This window comes from Terrapene carolina, unplaced genomic scaffold (genome assembly GCF_002925995.2).
Source record: "Terrapene carolina triunguis isolate 2854851 unplaced genomic scaffold, T_m_triunguis-2.0 Scaffold62, whole genome shotgun sequence".
Lineage (NCBI taxonomy): Eukaryota > Metazoa > Chordata > Testudines > Emydidae > Terrapene > Terrapene triunguis.
The window spans coordinates 57,264,523-57,289,917 of NW_020664413.1; the positions used below are offsets into that span (position 1 = coordinate 57,264,523).

Below are 25,395 nucleotides of genomic sequence, written 5' to 3' on the forward strand. Positions count from 1 at the left end.
ACTGCAGTAAGGTGCAGCTATTTCAGACTTCCACCAAGAAGGCATGGACAAAGATCTTCAGCCAGGTATCCACTGTTAGTAGCATTCTAGTAGCAGGATCCTTGTGTTCCTTGGCAAAGAACCCCCAAGTATCCAGGTTCAAGAGTAGTGAAATTGGCCAAACTGGTGGTCAGGTCAGTCTTCCCAAAATGGGACATACCACTGGTGTTGAAAGCCCTAATAGCTCACCACTTCAACCCTCTGACTTCAGTATCAGCATTCCATCTCTCCATCAAAACCTGTTTGTTGGTTGTCAGTAGGTCTGCTAGGTGAGTATACCAGGTGGCAGCCTTATTTATGCAGGAAACTTACTGCACGTTCCATGATAAGGTGGTGCTGAGAACGCCACAGACATTTCTCCCCAAAGTGAACTCCCCTTTCCTTGTCTCCCAGGACATTATCTTTCCCTCATTCCGCCCAAGGCTACTGCATCTAACTGAGAAACTGGGGCACAATTTTGATGTCAGATGTAACAGAACTGTGGGAGATGCTGCTAGCAGAAAGGAAATTATTGGATAAGAAAATTTACATTACTGTCTGTTCGTTTTCTTCCCCCACCCCCCCCCCCAAATTTCCCCCGACAACTCAGAGACCGATTTGCCTTTCCCCTATTGCTTAATAGAGGAGTGGGAAAGGGCTTTCTTGCCATGTGACAAGAACAATACCCCCTCCCCCAACCTCATTTTTGTATTTTAATTACTCTTTCCAGAATTTCAATTAGTTTTATATATTATCTGAAGCCATCACTCCTGGAGACATTATAGGAGCTAGAGTGGCCTTTGGAGAATCCATTGATTGCCCATTTCCCTCAACAGTTGAAAGAAATATTCAGGTGAATGCTGTATTGCCCAAGACTCCTGAGGAAATTTTATTCCATCTGCATATATATAACCACTACACCTTTTCTCCAGTTCCCCTCCCCTCTCCCCCAGTAGAACTGCCATGTACAAGTAAGCCTTATCACCTCCCAATTCATTAGCAGCATCCAAGCCCTAGTTCCACAACCTTCTACTCCCAGCTATCAACCCTTGGCTCAGACTTCGCCCAGTTCCCAGTATCGCCTTGCTCTTGTTCCCCAAGCAGCGTAGCAGCACTTCAACGAGAGTTTACCACTGGGATACTACTTGCCTTCCCTTCTCCTCCCTGCTGCCCCCAAATCCCTTGACGATTTTGAATAGAAGAAAGGTAGTCACCAGATCTACCTTGATCATGTATAAACTGGCCATCAGGAAGTTTAGATTTGAAATTAGATGAAGGTTTCTAACCATAAGAGGAGTGAAGTTCTGGAACAGCCTTCCAAGGGGAGCAGTGGAGGCAAAAGACATATCTGGCTTCAAGACTAAGCTTGATAAGTTTATGGAAGGGATCGTATGATGGGATAGCCTAATTTTGGCAATTAATTGATCTTTGACAATTAGCGGTAAATATGCCCAATGGCCTGTGATGGGATGTTAGATGGGGTGGGATCTGAGTTACTACAGAGAATTCTTTCCTGGGTGTCTGGCTGGTGAGTCTTGCCCACATGCTCAGGATTTAGCTGATCACCATATTTGGGGTCAGGAAGGAATTTTCCTCCAGGGCTGATTGGCAGAGACCCTTCCTCTGCAGCACGGGGCACGGGTCACTTGCTGGAGGATTCTCTGCACCTTGAAGTCTTTAAACCACAAGTTGAGGACTTCAGTAGCTCAGACATAGGTCAGGGTTTGTTACAGAAGTGGCTGGGTGAGATTCTGTGGCCTGCGTTGTGCAGGACGTCAGACTAGAAGATCATAATGGTCCCTTCTGACCTTAAAGTCTACGAGTCTATGTAGAACTATTCTAGACCTTCCCCAATGCAATGTGTAGTAAGAACTAGGCAGGCCCCTAACAATGTTAATACAAAACTCTTCTGCATACAGGGGTATGTAAATTCTTGTCTCTAAGCGCCTGTCCACACTTACCAGAGGATCAATGCTGCGGCGATCAATGCATCGGCAGTTGATTTAGCGGGTCTCATGAAGACCCGCTAAATGAACCGCCAATAGCTCTCCTATCAACTCCTGTACTCCACCTGATTGAGAAGAGTAAGGGGAGTCGACGGGAGAGCGTCTCCCATCAACACCACATAGTGTGGACCCCGTGATAAGTAGATCTAAGCTATGTCGATTTGAGTTACGCTATTCACGTAACTCAAATTGCGTAGCTTAGATCGACTTTTCCCTTTAGTGTAGACAGGACCTTGGTGTGCAGCAAAAGCATGTGCATCAGAAAAGGTCCCCAGCGCTAACCCAGCACCTTGCCACAGATCAAAGACTCTTGGACTTGTTTTGATACAGAAGCACGTCTGTAATGGATAACACTTTTTGCATCCCTCTTGGTGTAGTTGCTTATATGAAGTATTTCAATATTAGCCTGAAAACTAACTGCTGCAAGCAAAATGGTGCTCCAGTCTAAAGTTTCTGCTTATCCTGCCAAGCACTAACATGGAATCTCATTAATTCCTACATATCAGTGTTCATTTTCAAATAACGTGTGACCAATTTTTGGTTTCACTTTTCTTCATATTTTATGTCCGAATGACATTTCTGTTTAGCAATACAGTGTAGATTTCCATGCTGCATCAGTGAGTGTCTAAATGGGCTTGTAGAGAGGTTTCTTCTATCCCCCGCAGCAACCTCATTGCTGTGTCTGTGATCCAGAGCTGAGAGTAGCATGATTTGCTAGAATTTGGGGGGTGTCAGTCACACAGGTACCAGGAAGCCCTTGTCTTGCAGTGAGAAGAAAACTATGGCCTCCATTGTGGCTTGCAGAGAGTCTCGGGGGACTTGAGGGTTATGTCTTAATTATCCTCATCTGACTGGGGATAATCTGACCACACACCAGGTGCCTGGCTTTAGTTATGACCTACCACCACCAAACTGGGATGGGGGCAGGTACACTCATGCACCTGAATCACACATCATCCACTCACCTAATTACAACAAGATTTACATCATACCATAATTCTGCCAATCCATTAACATTCCTCTTTAAGAAACTTGTTGAATCACAGTAAACAGCTCCCAGCAACCTGAAGAGCATGCAAACAGCATGAAGGTAAAAAGATACAAACTTGCCCAACAAGATTTAACTTATAATTCAAAATAAAAAAATTAGAAAAAGTTACCGTATATGTGGGGGAGTGAGTTGTCCAACATGCTGCAAGTGATCATGTAATGAGGTGTTAAATCTCTCCCACTCACCAAAGGATCAAAATGTACAGGTGAGCTCTACTTGTTCCCTTTTTAACAAAATACTTCATCTATTTAACAATACAATGAAAAGAAAAATTCTATTTTTACAGAGGAGTAGCTGGGTAATTCTGCTGCTGCTCTATCTGGTTTATAGTTTTACAGCTTCTGTAACTGATGAATAAAATGGCTCCTTGTTAGAATAACTGCTACTCTAATGGCATTTACTGTGAGCCAACTTCAGTTGTTATTACCACCTCTGCAGCCCCTCTAAAGTACCTGTAGTTGCAAACAAAGGCAGAATTTGGCCTGTGCTTTCTTGTCTAAGGCTAATTGAATGAATAGGCTGTGTCCTGCCCGTGATACAGGCCTTCTGTGCTGCTCTGTCCCTGCAAAGTGTCCGTAAAGCCAGTTTAACCAGGTACCTAGGGATCCCCCCCAGCTCTCTCACAGCTAGTGTACTGGCTCTATGCCTTTCCCGGCCTAGCAGAGAGGGAATAGCCTGTAAAAAGTGGATGTGACTGGAGTACTCCTGTGCTCTGGCACTTGGAACCACAGGCAGTTTAGTGCAATTTAGAATAGCCCTGAAGCTGTTCAAAGTTGTGCTGGGAGCCAAACGTGCCCAGGCCTTCCCCCAGGATCAGGAAGTCAAAGACAATGTAAAACCACCTCTGTTCCCTCCCCATTAGTCCTGCCTCATGCACAAATTGGCCAGATTAGAGGGTCTGGCCCAAGATGTGCAATTGTCCTGAAGGTTAATGAGGGTCCTGTGAAAGAGCCAAGGTACTATCTGTCCTGAAGTATTTTCTGGAAATTAACATCTTCACATTGACGTAAGGTAACTCTTTTTTGGGGGGGGGGAAAGGGACATGCAGGAAAGTAACTAGTTTGATACAGCTTTGCTTGTCTTGTAATTTTGTCTTGATGAAACTCAGCCTTTTCAGTGTTGATCCTGAACAACTCGCCATATTTTCATATAACATTGAAAATAGCCATAAAACCAAGGCATCAAAGATAAAGTGACTTTTCTCTAATGCTCTCAACAGCACCCTTAATGCTTTTTCTATAGTTTGGGACTTTATTGTCTGACATTATGATTACAGTTTCGATGTTGTGGGTCTGGACTAGAATCTGAAATCCTCTCTAGAAAAGCAAGAGGAAGTAAGGTTCTATATTTAAGGCCGCTGTAGTGAGACATAATAAGAGCTTGTCCATTGGGTAACTGTAGTCAAGCATTGAGGAGTTCATCGTCTGAGCGCCCAATGGCATCTGGATTTGAAAGGGGATCCAAATCTGAAAACAGACTGAACCAGGCTGACATATCTTGATTACTGCTCTCCATAGCTAGAAAAAAAATCAAATAAAATTACATTCTTTGTTGAACTGCTCTTTGACCCAACCAGACTTTTTAAGTAATAAAATATTTAAGTTGGCCGTATCACATTTATTTAGTAAAATGAATTGGATAATTGCTATATGTTCTCTTTAATCAAAGACCATAAATACTGGACTAAATTATTAACTCCATTAGCACTTCAGAACGGCTTATTAAGATAATGAAGATAAATGATTAGCTTATCTACTATTCCACAGGGTGCATGCAAGCTAATTTTAAATAAATGCACTGTAAAATGGTTTGAAGTGTTACTGAAACCGAAACCTCCATTAGTATCCCCCCAAAAAACAGTTCATAATGCAACGATGAAAATGTAGACACAAAATCCACTCCAACCTCTTCTCTGCCCCTTAGGCATATGCAGTACATTACTGGAGTGTGTCACTGTGGCAAATGTCAAATACTATAGTTGGTTGTTTGTGTTTGTTTTTCCTCTTGAAATATAAAAAAAATTATAGTTTTGTCCCTATGCCAAGTGCTTCTTAGTGCTCTGTCCTGCTGCCCATCACTATAGTATCTGATTAGCTCATTTGGATGTTGAGAGTAGGGGAAAGAAAATAGATTTGTGCCATTTTGGGCATCTTCTGAGGCACAAAGAAGGTCTGACTTTTTTCTAAAATAAGTTTTTGTTTTTTCTCCCTACTTATTTTTTACATGAGAAATTCAGGTCTTTTCTACCCTGTTTTTCTTGGAAGACATCATGGGCATTTGGAGAACCAGTAGAATAATGACATCACAGGTACCAAGACAGTGAGAATGCATTCCCACTTTTCCCTCCATGTGCTCAGAAGGACAGACAAGTTTTCCAACAATTCACTGGGAAAAAATCATAGAGGAGCTCAGTTTAGTGAAGCATGAAACCATGGGATATGCTTCCAGAAGTCCTAGCCCCTCACCTCAGTGAGTACAGCACCAATGTGCACACAGTCAAGTGGACATAGTTGGGTAGGGCTTTGCAGTGTGGCCACTAAGATCTGGGGTAGGCCAACCAGGTGCTCACACTTGGCTGCCACCTGAGTTAACTCTGCAGTGAAGACATACCTTTAGTAAGCAGTCTTGCTGATGCACATTGAGTAGTAGAATCTAGTTCCCTCTCAAATTGTATTACAGTGAAAGGCACATTTCATTTGCATATAAATGCAACATGGAAGTTTTTTGATTAAAAAAAAAAAAACTCTGTGGGTTTTATAAACCTAGTGAAACACTGGAACATCATTATATATAATCTATTTATAACTTCATTTTTAAAAGATAAATGCTGGTTATGTAAGCATTAATTTCAAATAAAACAGTAGTAAAAATTATATCGTCCCTATTGAAGAAAGCTCCCTTCTTGCTCTCTGGCTGGATTAAATCCTCACTGTCTACAGCATGTGAATTCTCTAGACCAAGCAAAACATGCAGACACATGAAATTGAGAAGTGTTTGTTATACACCGGCACATGCACTGCAGTTGCTGTATAAACTCTCACCTCTCCAAGTTACTTTGGACTTTACATCTGCTGACAGCAAGACACTGGTTGATATACCCAGTAAACTACTGAAAATATGACCATAAGGGTACAGTATCTGTTTTACAAGTCAGACCCCCAAATTCCAATCCCATTTTGTAAGTGTTTACAGTAGTTACTCGTGCTAATATATATGAGCTGGTATTGATATGATGCCACAGTCTTTGCTGGAAGATACTAGCATCCAGCCTTGAAATAAAATACAGAAGGATAGTATTCACAGATCCATGTGCTAAAGTAATTTTCCTGTTTCTATTTTAACTGTTCAGTGCTGAGAGATGTGGACAAACATATCACTACTTTCAGAGTTATCTTGTCTCTCACCAGCAAAGTATTCTGTTTGGAATAATAAGCCAAAATGTTAGGTATGAAACAGTGCTTATGAAGAAACCTTGCTGCTGCAAAGATATAGAAATAACTTACACGGTGGTGGTATCTTTGGAGTGCTGTGTGAAGGGAATGGCTGGTTACCAGGCAGTGAGTACATAAGAGACCACACAGATGTCCAGCCTTAGAGGAAAAAGTAATGGATTACCGAGTAACAACCACATACCCAAGATATTGTAAAACATCATCTGAGTGCAACATATAGATCCCACGTAGAACACTGATTATTTTATGGTAAATGCAATTAACTATGAACTTGCACTAATGCTGATAGGATTCAGACGTTTTGCTTTGGATAGCCTAAGGAAATATTAACCACCTACAAAATGTTTAATGTATCAACAGTAACCCCCTCCCACTCTTTAGGATAGTTCTGGGTGTCCCACAGTTGCAAACATGCTACAATGTGATACTTAATATTCACAAAGTATATAAAATCCTGCTATTTCTGTTCTTGGTTACACAAGTGTAAACCAAGATAAACTGAAGGTAATCTGGATTTAGGCTTGTGTAACTGGAAACAGAATTTGCCCCAACACTTTCTTTGAATTTTCTAGAAGAAATTGGAAATTCTAGGGTAACTCAGATTCAGCAGTGCAGTTCAAAGTCTGTATCTGACTTTTTTACTATATTATAAAGGGCTAAAAATAAAAGCCAGAAAATATAAATGTCTAAACAGTGTGTATTTTATGGATAGAATGTGTTATCACCAAAAATAAGGACAGTGGAGATTTTCTCAACATGTGCCATCAAGTTAGCAGATTTTGCTCATATTTTGTGGTTTCAAAAGCACTATTGTATACATGACAAATTCAGGACCTGTGCAAGTCTTACCCACATAAATAATCCTTATTCATGCAAGCGGTCCCATTGACATCATGAGGGCTACTCACATAAGGTTGGAAGATCAAGACCTAATTTAATAAATTGCAGAGCTACGTGTTTCCAAATCTGAATTAATAGATTTTGGTTATGTCTATAAATTGCCAGAAGGTAAGCACGCTATTTTTGGAAAGAAGCAAAACTTTGTTATTGGAAAGGGTGATAATTTACAGATTTCCTGGCTGGATTAGTTAATATTCTGAGCTTCATCACGGCAGTACTTGCCCAACCTCTACTGCAATATCATTACTGCAAGACAATTCTTTTTAGTCCCTAATACCTTTGCACTCAATCCTTCTATGGAAATTTTGCCATTATTGTCAAATGGAAGCAGCACCTGGCCTTTTGTACAAACATAAAAAAGCTATCTATAGTCGGAGTAATTCAGATGCTTACTACTGAAGCTTCCAGCAGCATCAAGGCCAAGGTCAAGGAGCTGTGAAGGTAGGAATCCAGATGAACTAGGCAGAGGTTCTGACTCTGTAGCAGGATTCTGTGAAAGGAGACTGGTATGAGGACTCCCAAGCACGTTTTGACATTCCTGGACGATCTCTCCAGCACTTGAACAGGGACTCAATATGTTATCCAGGAATGACAGCTCTTTCTCAAAATCTTCTCCTTCCAAAGAATCTACCAGCAGATTGCTGGAAACTGAAGGAGGAAAGAAAATAAGTTGGAAGAGCATTTTTTGAGAAAATAATAGCACAGCCTGTGGTCCTTATGATTACTAAATTCCTGCTAACTTTTTAATATAAAATGAAGGCTCATATTTTGCTCTGTTACAAAGGTGTACCCATAAGTTCACTCTGATTTATACTTCTGTTATTGAAAGCAGAATTTGGCCGAAAATATGAATTCATATTGCACAGAAGACAAGATAACAAGATACCCTCACATCTGCATGTGGTTTTACTGAAGTTAGTGGGTCACAAGGGGTGGTAGCTATGTTGGTGGGACACGCTCTCCCACCGATATAGTGCTGTGTACACGAGCGGTTATGCCGCCAAAACTTATGTCACTCAGGGGGGTGGGTTTTTTCACACCCCTGAGCGACAAAAATTTTGCCAACATAAGTGCTAGTGTATACAGGCCTTCCTATGGATGCCTTAGTCTCCAAGTGAGCAATGGCTGTTCCTGTGAGTCAAAGCCATGTAAGGGCATGTGACCCTGGACTCCATCTTGTGCCTGTACTTTTCCACAAACTGTGCTGTGGGCTTTGTTTGGGACAGTAAAATTTCATCGACATGGGACAGGGTATAAAGACCCTGGAAACATCTCCATTTTGTCTTCATTTCCTGCTTCACTTCTTTGGACAGGATTTCTAACAAGGCAGCTCTAAACAAGGACTGATGACCCCCACGCTGTTTGGATAATTTCCAGAGAGACTTCTTCAAACTAGCAGTTTATTCCATCATTGCTTCAAACCTGGTATAAGAACTGTGCAATCACTTGCATGCATGTGATTTCCTTAACCATTGTAATTCTCTTTCTTTTCTCTTATAAATAAACCGTTAGATTTTAGTTACTAAAGGATAGACAGCAGCGTGATTATTGGGTAAGGTCTGAGTTATATACTAACCTGATTTTGTGGCTGATTTCTTGGGATCAGAAGAACCTTTTGTTTGATTAAACTGGTTGTCAATAACCACTCATAATTAAGTCTAGTGTCTGGGTGGTGAAATGCCTAAGGTGACTGCATTTTTGACTTCTTGTTAAGCAGTGTGGTGAGCCAGAAGTTTACTTTTGCTAACAACCACCAGTTTGGGGTAAGTCTGCCCTATTTCTCAGCAGTTTGTCCTGAATCTGGCATCCTCAGCTGTGATCCACTGAGGCACGGTGACACCTCGTCTTTAAAATAACATTGCATGTATACCCAGAACTGAACAGGGTATTCAAGATGACGATGTGCTATTGACTTACTGAAAATAGTATACTGGTATTGTATGTATTTTCTCTCCTTTTTAATACATCCTAATATCCTTCTGCATTTTTGACAACTGGTCAATGAGCTATTTTCATTGAGCAGTCCAAAGTGAGTACAGATCTCTTCCTGAACAACTACAATTAATTTATAATCCAGCAATGTGCGAGAGTAATACAAATTGTTCCTTTCTGTGAGGGTATTATAGACTCTTCAGCACCCAAAAGGGGGTGGGGGGCGCTCTGTGGTCATATTACACCACATCCCAGCTTCCCTAATGAAAGGAGGCAATACTTCTCTGGGAGGTAGAAATATAGGATCCAGAGGAAAGGGCAGTCAAGGAAAGGAGGCAAAAACAACTACACCTAGTTCTCAAAAGCACATCAAAGGCAGGTAGTCTCCTAGGAAGGTTGTTGCTGGTAGGAGACCAGTACTTTGGACTCCCCAAAGGATTGTTGCAGAACCTGGGTGTTTATTTTGCATTATAAACCTTGTTTGAATAAGTAGCCTGAGGAATTGAGGGATTTTAGGAAGAGACTTAGTGAGCATTGGCTTTAGAATAAATATTCAAGCCCTCTTTTCCAAAATTAGATTTTTTTTCCCCTGTATCAAAAAGGGTCACTTGTGTGTGGGAGTACTTTGAAATTTGGCCTGGCCATTTTCCACTGTGCATTCTCTTGCACTTATCGATGCTCAATTTTTCTGCCACAGTGTTGCCCAGTTGACTGACTTTATTGGATCCCTCTAAAGTTCCTGATTCCGTCCTTGTTTTGACTAACCTAAATAATTGTCATCTGCAATTGTTGAACTTCATTGTCTATTCCCTTTTCCAGATTATAAATAAATATATTCAACACTATTCATCCCAATATGGATCCTTGTAGTTATCCCACTATTAACCTACTTTCATGTTGAGAATTTACCATTTCTTAGTTTCTAATCCATGACAGAACTTTATTTTTCTCCCTGTGACTACTTAGTTGCCTTAATTGTCTGTCTCTCTTGAGAAACTTTTAAGTGAACAAAGTAGGTCAGTGAACCAAGTAGGTCTTTATTTGGCTGAAAAACCAGGAACTTATTAGGTCTTTTTCTATACTCGGGAATTGCCCTGATTCAACAAACTGTGTAGATACAGGGGTGTTGACCCTTATATGCATACAAGGGCAAGCTCGAGTTTGTACCCATTGTGCTAATCAGGGGCCATATAAACCATGATTAGCTCAATCCATCCTAAGGCTGGCTTGCCCTTGCCTACACTTAGGAGTCAACTCACTGGTGCAGCTACAGACACAGCTAAATTGGGGCTATTTCATGTGTAGACAATGCCTTAGAGACAGTAGGGCTGGGCCTTGTAAAACAGCTTCATTTAAGTGCAGAGTGTAGAGATTATCAGACTTGCCGCTACAGTAGAACCTCAGAGTTATGAATACCTCGGGAATGGAGGTTGTTCGTAATTCTGAACAAAACATTATGGTTGTTTTTTCAAAAGTTTACAACTGAACATTGACTTAATATAACTTTGAAACTTTATTATATAAAAGAAAAATGCTACTTTTAACCATCTCAATTTATATGAAATAAGCACAGAAAGTTTCCTTATCTTGTCAAATCTTTTTTTAACTTTCCCTTTATTTTTTTTTAGTAGTTTACGTTTAACACAGTACTGCACTGTTTTATCTTTTTTTTGTTTTTGTTTTGTTTTTTGGTCTCTGCTGCTGCCTCGTTGCATACTTCTGGTTCCAAATGAAGTATGTGGTTGACTGGTCAATTTGTAACTCTTAGATTCTACTATATATGTTCCTTTACTTGCTACTCTTGAGCTCATATACTGCTTGGCAAAAATCTTATCAATTCACATGTAAATTCACATTTAATGTTTGTTTCAGTATAATATGGTTGTGTTTACTAAGCCATCTAGGGTACAGAGGTGAGATGTAAGCTTGTATATGTATTTCTAATTGAGGACCACCGATGCTGCACTTTTAACTATTTTTTTAAATCTAGGACTTTTTTTTTTTTTTTTACTATGACTGATCCCACCAGGCCACCACATAGAGCTGATCATTCTGTAAAAGGGTCTTAAAAATAAGTGTTCACAAAAATTAGACACGTCCTAATATCAATTTTTTTAAAAAGTGTTTCATTTGATGTTAACTTTCTCCATATACTGAGATTTCTTAACTTTCTCATGGCTAAAAAGCTTAGATTCACAAAGCTCATTCATCTGAAATTTTTCTTCTTCTTCTGTCACAGGAATAAAACTGGGGGGCGGAAGCCCTAAGTCGAGAGAACGATCCAGAAAAGCTGCAAAGTAAAGGCAGCAGCACAGATGAAATTCCCCAAAGAATGGATCCAGTTTAATCAATGTAGACAGTGAATAGTCCACTGCAGAGAAGGATATTGTTATCCTACCTAAAAAACCCCCAAACTTTACATCTTCATAGTGTTCCTTAAAAAGGATATTGATTAATTTGATTTTTAGTCTCCACTGTTTGCAATATCCTCTTAAATAATAAAAATATTTTCTGTACCCATCAGTTTTGTCTTGTTTTATATTAAGCAAATATAGATATTTTCCCTCTATTCCCCCAAAGGTGGATTTCACCCTTTGGAATAAAGAGTGTGCCCCTCTTAAGAAACACCTACATTTATTTAAAAAACAAACAAAAGAACAATTATCATGGCGGGTTAAGGTAGCTCAACGCTTCCCATTGTAACACTGTTTTCAGTTGCTTATAAATTTGCCAAATTTTAACTGTTCAGGCTGAAATTTCCCAGGCTGCATGTCTGCCTCAGTATGAGCATTTTGGGAAAGTTTCAGCAAAAATAGTTCAACCCTCTTCAAGAATGAGATTAGGGAAAAACACATTGTTTTGCCCATTTTTCCAGGGTCCTTACTATGTATCCTCTCCGTCCATGGCCTTCCCCAACAGCTCTACCCACCTACATAATACAATGGGCATGGTATTGCTCCTCTATTCTCCCCCTCAACGCGCGTGCGCGCACACACACACCCAAGGCAGATTTCACACTTTGGAATGGTACTTCCCCCTTTTAAGAAGCACCTTATATTTACTTTTAAAAAAACAGGAAATGTATGAGTGGAGTGAAAAAAATTGTTTTTGTTGCTTGCAAAAGTAGTGGCTCCAGTAAGAGTGGGAGATTTATTTTTAAAGATGGAGTACCCATGTGTAATCTATGCAGCTCTTTAATAGAAACAATTTAAACTGATCTGCAGAAGCCATCAGTTAGGGCCTTCTAGTACAGTTTTAGAAAGAGCTCTATATAGAGATTTACACTGCATATGTGGTTTATAATAACCAAAGAATAAATCCTTTGTATCTACAACCATAGTTTTTATTCCATAGTTACACGGTTATTCTATCTGTTTAGCACTTTTGGCTTCCTCAATTTCCTTCTAATCCATCTCCAGTGGGACTACTGTGAACATTCCAATCCTCTGAGCAGCTTTCTGTTAGCTGCTGTTAAAAGTAAGAATAGAAACATAAGTGTTTTCTCAGTTTTCTTCCTAAGTATGGATCAGGTAAACACTGAGAGCCAGATTCTTCTCAGTACCAGTTCTACTACACTGTATCTCCACTAACTTTAAGGGAGTCACTCATCATTTACAACAGTGTAAGAAGAGGATCAGACACAGGGACTGCAAATTACCTTGGTCCAAGACTGGAAATAGTCAGTCTTGGATGAGGAAGTTACTCACCTTATGCAGTAACGATGGTTCTTCGGGATGAGTGTCCTGATGGGTGCTCCACTGTAGATGTATCTGCATCCCTGAGCTGCTGATCAGAGAACTTGGGTAGCAGTGTCCGTTCAGCCCGCGCATGCGCCACCCCCTCAAGTTCTGCCATGAGGCTAACCAGCGCTGCGCATATGAACCCTCCTCAGTTCCTTTCCTACTGCAGAGTCATTGACAAGAACTCCAAAGCAGAGGGGAGGAGAGTGGGTCGTGGAGCACCCTTAGGGGGACACATCTTGAAGAACCATTGTTACTGCACCAGGTGAGTAACTACTACTACTTCTTTGAGTAGTGTCCCTATGGGTGCCCCACTGTAGGTGACTCCCAAGCAGTACCCCTCACTGGAGGCTGGGGCTTCTGAGTTGAGTCTGTTATAGATAATAGCACCGTGGTACCAAAACTGGCGTTTGCAGCAGAGTCCCCCAGGATGGCATAGTGCTCTGTAAAGGTATGTGCAGATGCTTAGATAGCTGCTCTGCAGATTTCTGATATAGGGATACCTTTGGAGAAGGCAATGGATGAGGTGACCGATCTTGCAGAGTGTGAAAGTATTGAAGATGAGGGTGTTACACTGCAAATCTGGTAACAGAGTTTGATACAGTTCAAGACCCATTTGGAGAGTCCCTGAGCTGAAATCACTGTGCCTATCTGCAATGGAGAGGAAGAGTCTCTGAGTTTTTAGAAAAACTCTTGTCTTGTCCAAATAGAAGGCCAAGGCTCGCCTCATGTCAAGCATATGGAGGATGGTTTCCCTAGTATCCTGATGAGGTTTGGGATAAAAGGTTGGAAGGTGAATGGGTTGGTTCATGTGAAGTGCGGAAGTCATCTTGGGAGTGAACTTCAGATGTGGTCTAAGCATGAAGAACACTGTAAAGGGGGTGTACGCCATCTGAGCCCCTGTTTCCCTTCTCCTTCTTGTCAAGGTGATGGTGATCAGGAACGCTGTCTTCATGGAGAGGTGAGTTAAAGGACAAATGACCATGGGTTCAAACAGCGGTCTGGTCAGTCCTTTTAGTACTAGGTTGAGATCCCAAGAGCTTCGCTATGCCTTTGAGAAACCTCTTAATAGTCATGTCGGAGAAAACTGAGTACCTTACTACCTGTAAGTAGAGTTATTGGTGGACATAGCACTAGTTGTGACAGGTAAGGATACCATGTCTGTCTGGGCCAGCTAGGAGCGGTCAATATGATGTTTGCTTTTTATTTTCAAGAGGACTTTCAGTAATAGAGGGAATGTGGGAAAGGTGTAAAGAAAGCCCTTGCCTCATAAGAGGAGGAGAGAGTCCCCCAGGGAGTGTTGTCCAATCACCACTCTGAAGCAGTACTGTGGACATTTCTTGTTGTGGTAAGTGGCAAAGAGGTCTATTGTCTGTCTCCCATTGCCCCCATTCATGGTCGTGTGGGAATTTGTGACTGAGACTGTCTGCTGTCGTGTTGTGCACTCCCAGTAGATAGGCCGCTGATATTGTGACATTATGGGAAATGCACCAGTTCCATAGCTTTCGTGCTTCCATGCACAGGGAGGGTCATCTAGCCCCTCCTTGTTTCTTTATGTAATACATGCAGGCCATGTGGTCCGTCATGACTTTTTGTGCATGCCTCTGATCAGCTGGATGAAGTGAGCACACGCATTCCCTGACTACTCTGAGTTCGAGGAGGTTGATGTGAAAGCATGTCTCGGATGGAGACCATTTGCCCTGCACTGAGAGATTGTTGAGATGTGAGCCAAATCCTATGAGGGATGCGTTAGTAGTCAGGGGCAGGCTGAACAAATGGGATTCCCGTGCAGACATTTATTGGGTCTTTCCCCCAATTCAAGGATTGTTTGATCTTGGTGGGCATCGATAGTAGCTTGTTTATGTTGTCTCTGTTCGGTCTGTAAACCGAACCATGCTTGGAGTCATGAGCTATAACCGATGTGCCCATGGTCAGATGCCCCAGAAGCTGGAGGCAGTGTCTGGCTGAAATTTGGGGGCTAGATTGCACTGTCTCTAAGAGCATGGAGAGGCTGAGGAATCTGTGATGTGGGAAGAGTGCCCTTGCCCGGATGGAGTCGAGGTCTGTACTTAAGAATTCTAACCTCTGTACTGGCGTTAATGTTGATTTTTGTGCATTGATTTGTAGGCTCAGATTTTGGAATGGATCCAGTGAAGTATGGATGATTGGTTGGGCTTTGACAAAGGAATGTGCCCTGAGGAGACAATTCTCCAGGTAAGGATAAATCATGATGCCCTTGGAGTGTAAGTGGGCTGCCACTACCGAGAAGACCTTGGAGAATACTCTGTGGGCTGAAGAGAGGCCAAAAAGGGAGTGCTCTGTACTGGTAGTGGTCTTGGCCTAGTGTAAATCATCTGTGACTTGGTATGATTGAAATGTAAAAATACGCATCTTGAAGGTCGAGGGCCAAGAACCAGTCTCCTTTTTCTAACGCTAGAATAACTGTTGCTAATGTGACCATCTTGAACTTCTGAGCCTTGACAAATTTGTTTAGCGCTCTGAGGTCTAGTATGGGCCTCCAACCTCCCTTTTTCTTCAGTATCAGGAAGTAATGAAAGTAGAAGCCTTTGCCTCTTAGATGTGTGAGCACTGGCTTTATGGCTCCTGTGCTGAAGAGATGGTTTCTCTCCTGTTGTAGCAGGCTCTTGTGAGAAGGGTCCCTGAAGAGGGATGGGGAAGGGGGTGTGTGTGAGGTGAAATGAATGGAGTACCCATCTCAAATAATCTCCAGCACCCATTGGTTGTAGGTTATCCGTTCCCAGGTGCTGCGGAAAGGGGTGAGATGGCATCCAAAGGAATGGGTGAGGTTTTCCAGCATCAAGTGGTGTTGAAGAGAGTGTTCTATGAGCATGTCAGCCAACCCGTCAAAACCGGGTAAGTAGGTTGAGATCTTGATGGTTTCTGTCTGGGGAACCTGGACTTCTTCCTCTGAGCTTCATATGACCTTTGAGATGAATATTGCGATGAGCAGAGTTTGAATGAGGGCTGAGGACTATACTTTCTTTTCTACTCAGGTGTGTAGATCCCAAGGGATCAAAGAGTAGCCCTGACGTCTTTTAAGATATAGAGGGAGGTGTTAGTCCTTTTTGGCAAACAGTTTTGTTCCTTCAAAAGGAAGATCCTCCTCAGTTGTTTGAACCTCTTTTGGGAAGCCGGATAGGTGCAACCAAGAGGGTCATCTCATCGTGACGGCAATAAAGATGGAACATTCCACCATGTCAGCTGCATCCAAGGGCAGCGGGTATCATAGGTACAGGAAGGCGTTGCCTTCCCAAACAGTCTGACGTCCCCCGCCCATGCTCCACCTCCAAACCCCATCCTGCCTGCTGTTCTCCGGGGCAGGCAGGCTGTGGGCCGTGCCGTGCCACGCCACCCATCCTCCCAGCGCTGGGGTCATCCTGCCCGCCCATCACTGGGGCCGGGGGCGCTCTGGCTGCACCACCCGCCTGTCGCTGGGGCCAGGGTTGCTCCAGCCGTGCAGCCCGCCCAGCGCTGAGGCTGGCAGCTCGGCCAGGGGGCGCCTTCAGGGGCTGGCGGGCCAGCCGGGGGTTGGGGCAGGCAGCACAGCCTGGGGAGGCTGGGGCCGCACTGCCTGGCTCTCTGGGGCTGGGAGGGCTGGGGCCGCGCTGCTTGGCTCACTGGCACTCCGGGGCTGGGGGGGTGCTGGGGGCACTAGCCTGGAGCAAGGGCCAGCAGCCACAGTGGGGGCTGGGCTCCGGTGGGTGCAGAAGGGGTGGGGACTCAGGCAGAAGGGGCGGTCTGGGGAGGCTATCCTCCCCAAGCCAGGAGTTCACCCACCGCCCATGGCTGCATTGACTGCAGACTGGAGTGATGTCTTTGCCACCAGTTGGCCTTCATTGGTAATGGCCTTGAATTGTTCCTTGTGTGAATCTGGGAGCTGTTCAATAAAGGAATTGAGTTTGAATAGTTTTGGTAATCATATTTCGCCATTAGGGCTTGATAGTTTGTAATGCGGAATTGAAGAGTGGCTGAGGAGTGTGTTTTCCTGCCAAAAAGATCAAGGCGCTTCCAATCCCAGTTGTAGGGGGTGGCCCTTTGAGTTAATCGTGTCCACTATGATTGAATTGCGAGGTGGGTGTGAGAAGAGGAACTCAGTATCTTTCGCCAGCACATAATATTTTTTGTTGGCCCACTTACATGTTGGAGGGACTGATGCAGGAGTCTGCCATGATTTTGGCAGAGTCCAAGAGAGCCTCATTAATAGGGAGGGCTATTCTGAACGAGGCAGAAGAATGTAAAATGTCCACTAGTTTGTGGTGTGACTTGGTCACCTCCAATAGTGGAATCTGTAGTGCCTTTGCCACCTGCTATGCCAGTTCCTGAAATAGTTTAGAGTCATCTGCCATCAATGGCGAAGGGAGCATCACCAACTCGTCTAGTGATGACGATGAGAAATTAGCCTGAGGGGTAACTTCCTCCTCAACTTCAGCCTCTTGTTCCTCCTTCATCTGTTCAGAGGGTTCAGATGCCCTCACAGCAGCAGCTCAAGGAGGATGTCTCCTTGGTTGCTGGTAGGCCACACTAGAGTTGTGGAAAACATGTTGTTTTTGAGCCTGCCAGGAATCCCAGTAGGGCCATTGTGAGGGTGGGAAGGGGACCAGTGGTTGGTACCCTGGCTCCTCAAACCAGGGAGGCTGTGGATAAGGTGGATCAGGTGGTTATGGTCCATAGTGGAATTGGGCACCACGTGGAGGGTGAGAAGAGCAGTGGGAGACCACGTCCTCTTGCTCATTTGCGGACTCGGAGGATGAAAAGGGTGGTGCATGACAAGAGGTCACTGGCAAGTCAAGAGCTCTGGGTAAACTTGGTACCATGGCCCCAGTTCTGAGCAGATGTGAATCCGGTGTGTCAGACACTGAAAGGTCCATCACATACCAGCAGTCTGGCGGCACCGAAGGTGTCTGTACCAGTGTTGTCGGTGCTGAGATATCTATACGAAAGCGTCGGTGATGTGGGCTTGGTAGTATGGTCTGTCGGTGCCCGGCGTACCATAAGCAGTATTGATGTTGATGTCCGTACCGGTGGTGCCTTCCCTGAGGCAGATTTTCTATGTTTCTGACACCCAGACGGTATCAGTGGTTCCTTGCCTGTGCCTATTGGGTCCTTCGGCAACCCAACATGCTCAGTCACGACAGTACTGTGAAAGCCCTGGGTACCGGATTTAGAAAGTTTCAGTGCCATCGGTACCGATGATACTGATTGTTTTTGGCTCAATCGAGGCTTACTATGGGCACTCACGGCCCTTTTCCCAGAGGCCTTACATGTGTGGCTTGTAGACATCACCTTGGGCTCATCTCCCTTAGATGTAGAGGGTTGTGGTGAGTTTTCCTGCCATCTGGGGTGTTGGTGCAGCTCGGATGGCTAAAGGGCTGCCTCCATGAGTTGGAGTTTGAGCCTCAGTTCTCTGTCCTTTCTGGATCTGGGCTTCAGTTGCTGGCATGAACCACACTTCTGTGGGATGTTTCTCTCCCAGACTGTGGACGCATTGAGACCGTCCATCAGTCACTGGGATAGATTCCTTGCAACTCAGACACTTCTTGAAGCCCGGGGAGCCAAATATACCCTGTCCCAGAGGGTCTCCAGACAGGGGATTGAAGAAAGAACAAAGTCCTTTTTTTTGCTTTTTAAGGCAATGGCCAAATAAAAGATAAACAAAATAAGAAAGAAAAAGAAGCTTCGAAAGGTAGCTAAAGATTAACAATTCTAAAGAGGTTAATAATGCACTAACGGACAGCTAAAGCTCCGTCTCTAGCCAGGGTCAGTTGAGAAGGAACTGAGGAGGAATTGGCAGAGCATGAGGGGCAGCGCATGCACGGGCTGAATGGACATTGCTACCAAAGTTTTCCGATCAGCAGTGGTGGGACGCAGACACACCTACAGTAGAGCACCCACAGAGACACTACTCAAAGAAGAAACATGAAAGTTTTAAGGTCTGAAATTATGAGCTTCCATAGCTAGAACTACATGAGTTATACCACTGAGAAGATGACCAGTGATATCCAACATTCATCCATAACCACAGCAGGGCATGATATTGGACCTTAAATTCATAACATCCTGATTTAGCTAAAATAGCTTTTCTATAACTTTCAAGAATTAAAAAATATAATAGTATTAACTCTTCTCCACCTTGGGATCTGTACATGATAATTAAGGCAACCAGGCAGAGGGATATGGAAGAGCATCAATAAACATTTTAAAACTGCGTGTTTTCTAAAAATATCTTTTAAAAGATGGTAAATATAATCACCATAATGCATAGTGGCATAAAGAATTTATTGGCAATAGGGGCCATGATTCCTCCACAGGAATTTTTGGTCACTAGATCTGCCTTGTCACAGATACAGAAGTCCCTCCTCCAGCCCAACCACCATCACTTTTGCACTGGTCCACTTGGGGCCAGCACTGACCCTCCTCCAGAGGGTGCCGAGTCCTCCCTGTGTATCCTCTCTGTCCACTGCCTTCCCCAATAGATCTACTCAGAGACCTATGTAATACAAAGGGCTTGAGATTGTTCCTCTGTTCCAGGGATGGGCAAACTTTTTGGCCTGAGGGCCACATCTGGGTATGGAAATTGTATGGCGGACCATGAATGCTCACGAAATTGGGCGTTGGGGTGTGATAAGGGGTGAGGGCTCCGGCTGGGGATGCAGGCTCTGGAGTGGGGCTGGAGATGAGGGGTTGGGGATGCAGGAGGATGCTCTGGGTTGGGACTGAGGGGTTCGGAGGGTGGGAGGGGGTCAGAGCTGTGTCAGGGGTGCAGGCTCTGGGCGGCGCTTACCTCAAGCAGCTCCCAGAAGCAGCGGCATGTCCCCCCTCCAGCTCCTAAGCGGAGACATGGCCAGGCAGCTCTGCGTGCTGCCCTGTCTGCAGGTGCCGTCCTTGCAGCTCCCATTGGCTGCTGTTCCCAGCCAATGGAAGCTGCGAGGGTGGCGCTTGAGGCAGGGGCAGCGTGCAGAGCCCCCTGGTTGCCCCTACATGTAGGAGCCAAAGGGGGGACATGCCGCTGCTTCCAGGAGCTGCACGGAGTGGGGCAGACCCCCGACTCCGCTCCCTGGTTGGTGCGCCACAGCACGGCAAGTCCCGGACCCCGCTCCCCTGCAGGAGCTCAAGGGCCAGATTAAAACGTCTGGAGGGCCGGATGCGGTCCCCGGACTGTAGTTTGCCCACCCCTGCTCTATTCTCTCCCACACACACACAGACCAAGGTGGATTTCACTCTTTGGAATAGAGTGCCCATCCCTTTTTAAGGCCTGGTCTACACTAACCCCCCAAGTCAAAGTAAGGTACGCAACTTCAGCTACGTGAATAACGTAGCTGAAGTCGACATACCTTACTTCGAACTTACCGCGGTTCAGACGCGGTCCACACGGGGCAGGCAGGCTCCCCCGTCGACTCCGCGGTACTCCTCTCGTTGAGCTGGAGTACCGCAGTCGACGGCGAGCACTTCCTGGTTCGATTTATTGCGTCCAGACCAGACGTGATAAATCGAACCAGGAAGTTCGATTTCCAGCCGCCGAACTAGCGGCTAAGTATAGACCAGCCCTAAGAAGCACCTTACATTTATGTAAAAAACAAAAACAATTATGGGGGGTGCAAGTGGCTCAACACTTCCCATAATCTGACTGTTTTCAGTTGCTTATAACTTTGCCAAAGTTTGGCACGTTGGATGTCTGCCTCAGGCTGAGTGTTTTGAGAAAGTTTCAGCAAAAATAGTTCAGCCTTTCCCAAGAATGATTAGGGAAAAATACATTGTTTTGCCTATGTTATTTTTTTTTTTTAAAAAGCTGTTTTGTTCAGAAGCTGTAGTGCCTACATGCTTTCAAATAAGGGCTTGAAAATGGGCTGGGGTCCCCTTGGGATCAAAGATCTGCCTTTTGCTGTTTGTATGAAAAAAAATACACAAATTTGGCCAAACTATGAGCCTTTGAAAAATTTGTTTGCATATGCTCAATAGAAACTTGTTAGAATTTGGCAGCTAAATGCTCAGAAGAGTCCATCTGCACTGAGCATTCTCTAGCCCAGCACTGAAAGGACTGAGCAGGACTTTCCCTGAAATTGCTGTTGTAGCATTGGGCACAGGAACTGAGAGCAGGATGATTGCCTTACCCGTGTTCTCAGTCCTAACCAGACAACGTGGAGGAGGAAGCTGCTGAGTCGACTACAGAGGGGACAAGAGCTGGACTTAGAAACCTAAATGGGAAGACTGGGACAGGGAACTGATGGGAGAGCTAGGATTGGGTAGTTAAGGAGACTGGGAGCCAGTGTGGGTGGAGGGGGGAGAGAGACTAGGAAGGGTGGGCAAGGAGACTGGGAGACATTGGGGGGAAGGGGGGCGGAGAGACTTGGAGCCTAAAATTGAACAAGGAGTTGGGGGAGACTGGGATTGAGAGTCTGGTGAAGCCTGGGGTTGGCTGGCAAAGAGACTGGAACTGGAATGAGGAGCCAGGGAAGAGACAGAGTGAGAAAAGCTCGGGCTGGAGGTGATGTGGCAGGAGTCAGGCTTGGAATGGAATAGGCAGAAGGATCTGTGACCACTAGACATACTCCCCTTCAAACCCAGAATGGTTGAGGAATAGAACCAAAGATTCCCAAATCTCAATATTCCTCTGCTGTTAGCAAATACCTGTGAACCGCCCTGTCAAAGTTTGTGTCTCATTCCCCCTCTAGTGACTGGTTCACATAGAGGATGACAATCTACTACTGCTATTGGTTAGCTCAAGCGGCAGAGGTCTGTGCTGTGGATCAAAAGGTTCTAATCCTGCAGATGACCCCTCTGGATGTTGCTATGATTGCACTACATGTGATGGAATATCTGGTTTTTGCATTGCTTTTTTATCAACCTAGGGAACTCATCCCTAGAGCACAGTCCATCGTATGAACCGAATGAGACTTCAGTCCTGTGGAAACAATTGTATCATCATGTATATGCACAAGGACGCTGAATTAAGGTTTTACAGGCATATAGTTTGTGTGTTTGTGTTTAAAGATATAACATGTAAGATCAGGACTATAAAATACACATTGGTGTGTGGCAAGCTAATGGTTTTATAGGCATGAATTTGGAGTGACTTCATTACTTGTGTCACCCAATCAAATTACCTGAAATCCAAAATATACATGTATTTAACATCTTACCTGCTTCACTTTTCAAATGGATAGAAGTTTCCTCATCCAACAAAATTAACCTGATTCAAAAACCAAAAAGAATTGGTCAGATTGAGCACTAAGATGCAAGATGTGTTGAAATGTTAGTGGCTCAACGCCAAAGAGAGAATTAAGGCCTACTTTTCCTCTCGCTAATGTTGGTTTTACATTTAGGTAACTCTAAGAATTTCAATGAGGTAGTTCTGGCTTTACACTGGTATGCGTGAGAGGAAAATCTGGCCCTTTCTCTCAAAATTTACAGAGCTAAAGCCAGATTTTGAAAAGGCTGAACTCTCTTAATTCCCAATAAGTGATCAGCACTTCTATAAACTACACCATTTATTAAATGCCTAACTATTGATTTAGAAGTCTAACATTAGGCAGTCATTTTCAGACCATCCTGGCCTGTGTTCATTTTGTATTTTTACTTTTTAAATTAACTTCTCTGTGCTTGGTGAACTTAAGGTAATGGAAACTGATCAAGACAATGAAGTGAGAAAATGGTCTTGACAGATATATAGAGAGTAACGCATATGAGCTAATATCTATTTACTATATCTGTTTTGTTTTTATTAAGATTGCAATAGGTTCTAAAACATGTTACAGATTGACACATTTCTTATAAACAATTGTGTAACTTTGCAAACTTTGGCAAAGTTTGCAGTAACATTTTTTATTTAACACTTTCATGGAACTTTGTGACTTGCTTTCCCCTGCCCTGAAGTGAAAAGACACCAAAATGAGAGCAGCCCTCACAGTTGAGAAGCAAGAGACCATAGCACAGTGGAAGCTTGCAACGGGGGTTCCAAAGAGGATGGATCTAGACTGTTCTCAGTGGTGGCAGATGACAGAACAAGGAGTAATGGTCTCAAGTTGCAGTGGGAGAGGTTTAGGTTGGATATTAGAAAAAACTTTTTCTAGGAGTTTCAACCTCACTAGGAGGGTGGTGAAGCACTGGAATGGGTTACCTAGGGAGGTGGTGGAATCTCCTTCCTTAGAGGATTTTAAGGTCAGGCTTGACAAAGCTCTGGCTGGGATGATTTAGTTGGGGATTGGTCCTGCTTTGAGCAGGGGGTTGGACCAGATGACCTCCTGAGGTCCCTTCCAACCCTGATATTCTATGATTCTATGATTCTATATATAAATTAATAAACAAGTTATCATCAAAGAAGGTCTAATCTGGCTAAGAACACTGACTACAAACAATTATTATGAGATGTTTTTGGTGGAGGGGAAAAAAAACAAATAAAAAAATCAAGAAAATGCCAAAGTGGAAAAAGAATGAAAAGGGTTTTAAAATGCATGTTGGAGAAGAAAGTAAGTTTATATATTATTATTTATGAATACTAGGAAGCAGAGACCCTCTTCCTAATGCCCACACCAAACATGTTCAACGTGTGTTTTTAATCCTCTACAATCTCTCATCATTTTTCTTCTTGCTTACTTATCAAGGTTTGTACTGATGGTGTCTTTCTCTATCTTCTCTTTATGTTCTTCAGTGGGATTGTTTAGGGAAGGCTCCTGTGGTTGCTGAGAAGTGGAGAAAATATATTTTGAGAGGAAACTGATGATATCTACAAATTCACCTCTCCAGTCTAATGATTTTAACACAGTAATCTATGTAGCAGTAACTTCTCTCTCAATTACCTGGTTGTAACAACCATTTTTTGTAATTAAGAAATTCTGGTTACACTTTGATACTGTGACTGTAGTTACACTGTAATATCACAGATGCACTAAAATTTTGGTCATACTTTATATAAAGATTCCATTTATAAATGATTTTATATAAAGATTAATAGATATTTTAGGCATGTTCCAGACATGAGTAGTATGTGTTATAGATTATTATGAGCACATCATTAGACGGAGTTATAGGTCATGGATAGTAATAAGCGATCTGTTGGGCTCTATAATATTCTAACAACCATTTATTAAAATATCACTTATTTATTAGCTCCTTATATATTCCATTTTTATAAATAGAACCTTAATATAAAGTGTGACTACAGGGTTTTTTGCTTTTCTTTTGTTTTTTAAATAAAAATCAGATAAATGAACAACTTTATTTATCCATTTGATAAATTTGCAAAATGGGGAATGGACTGGTTTGTGCCAGACTTGTCAGTAGTTTAATTCTAGACAAATAAATTACAATGGTTATTTGAATTTGAAATTTACTTCTCCAAAAAAATAGTTTTCATTTCAAGAACCTTGTATCTTACAGAAATAACATGAAAACTTCACCTCAAGTGCAACAGAGTGATATGGGTGGACACCTATGAACTCCTCATGGATCTTGGACATCAGTCCTGCTGTCTTCTTGCAGAAGTGCAAAAGGGTTATCTGAGAAGGACAAAGTCAAAGGAGATATTACACAGACTTACCTCTGACAGCTATTTATATCATTATTTCCCTGTCTCCTTCGACATAAGCAAATTCTAAACAAATTGGGAGTTCTTCCCAATCCTGAATCTCCCATTTCAGTAAGAATGATATGTAAGGGATGTTTCAAGATGGAAACGTGTAACTCTATCATCCCAGCCATCTGTTCATTTGTATGTTCCACAGAGAGAAGAATTGCTTCTGAAACTACAGTCTTTTCTTCCAGATATTGCTGTGGAGAGGACAGGAAAGAGAGAAAATAGAAAAGTTCACTAGTGTGAAGGAGCACAGACTCTTCTGTTGAGAGAAAGACTGGAAAGGAGGATTTCCCTCTGTCCACGATATCTTTTGGAACAATTTTGCAAAACCCTTTCTGCCATTTTTTTATTTCAAGAAGGATGAAAAAATGTATAAATATGGACACTCTCCTCTTAACAAGAAGCCCAAAAATGTGCAAGATTCTCCATTTTGAGGGTTCCTACCAGAAGCACGCTTACTTGTGAAACACTCAAGTGCCAGCACATTTGCAGTGAGCAGTAAACTAGGGCTGGACAGGAGTGACTTGAGACTCACTGATTTTTCAGCTTGCGGAGTTAGGGGGAGAGTAACAGTGAAAAGGATTGATATTGGATGGGAGAAGATTTATCCAAACCAGGAAAAAATTGTTTGGGTTCAGTTTATTTCAGGGATCAGGTTCGTTCTTATAGCTTGAACTGGTTTTCTTGTCCAGGGGCCATTGTAATC

The 25,395-nt window shown here is 43.1% G+C and overlaps 2 protein-coding genes across 2 annotated transcripts in view; both read right to left on the minus strand.

The window, feature by feature from the left end:
• Positions 1-3,049: 3,049 nt before the first annotated feature.
• Positions 3,050-24,646, minus strand: LOC112119107 (islet cell autoantigen 1-like protein). The gene is made up of 6 exons (XM_026647777.1): positions 24,514-24,646; positions 23,711-23,796; positions 22,258-22,307; positions 7,821-8,075; positions 6,579-6,665; positions 3,050-4,592 (listed from the first exon to the last, which is right to left on the minus strand). The coding sequence occupies exons 1-6, from the start codon at positions 24,571-24,573 to the stop codon at positions 4,477-4,479; spliced, it is 654 nt and encodes a 217-aa protein (XP_026503562.1). The 5' UTR covers positions 24,574-24,646; the 3' UTR covers positions 3,050-4,476.
• The window catches only part of LOC113406006 (islet cell autoantigen 1-like protein), a 31,964-nt gene continuing 31,159 nt past the window's right edge, over positions 24,591-25,395 (minus strand). The window contains exon 8 of the mRNA XM_026647776.1: positions 24,591-24,883. Within this exon, the coding sequence (XP_026503561.1) occupies positions 24,650-24,883 (234 nt within the window). The 3' untranslated portion in view covers positions 24,591-24,649. The remainder of the gene's footprint in view (positions 24,884-25,395) is intronic.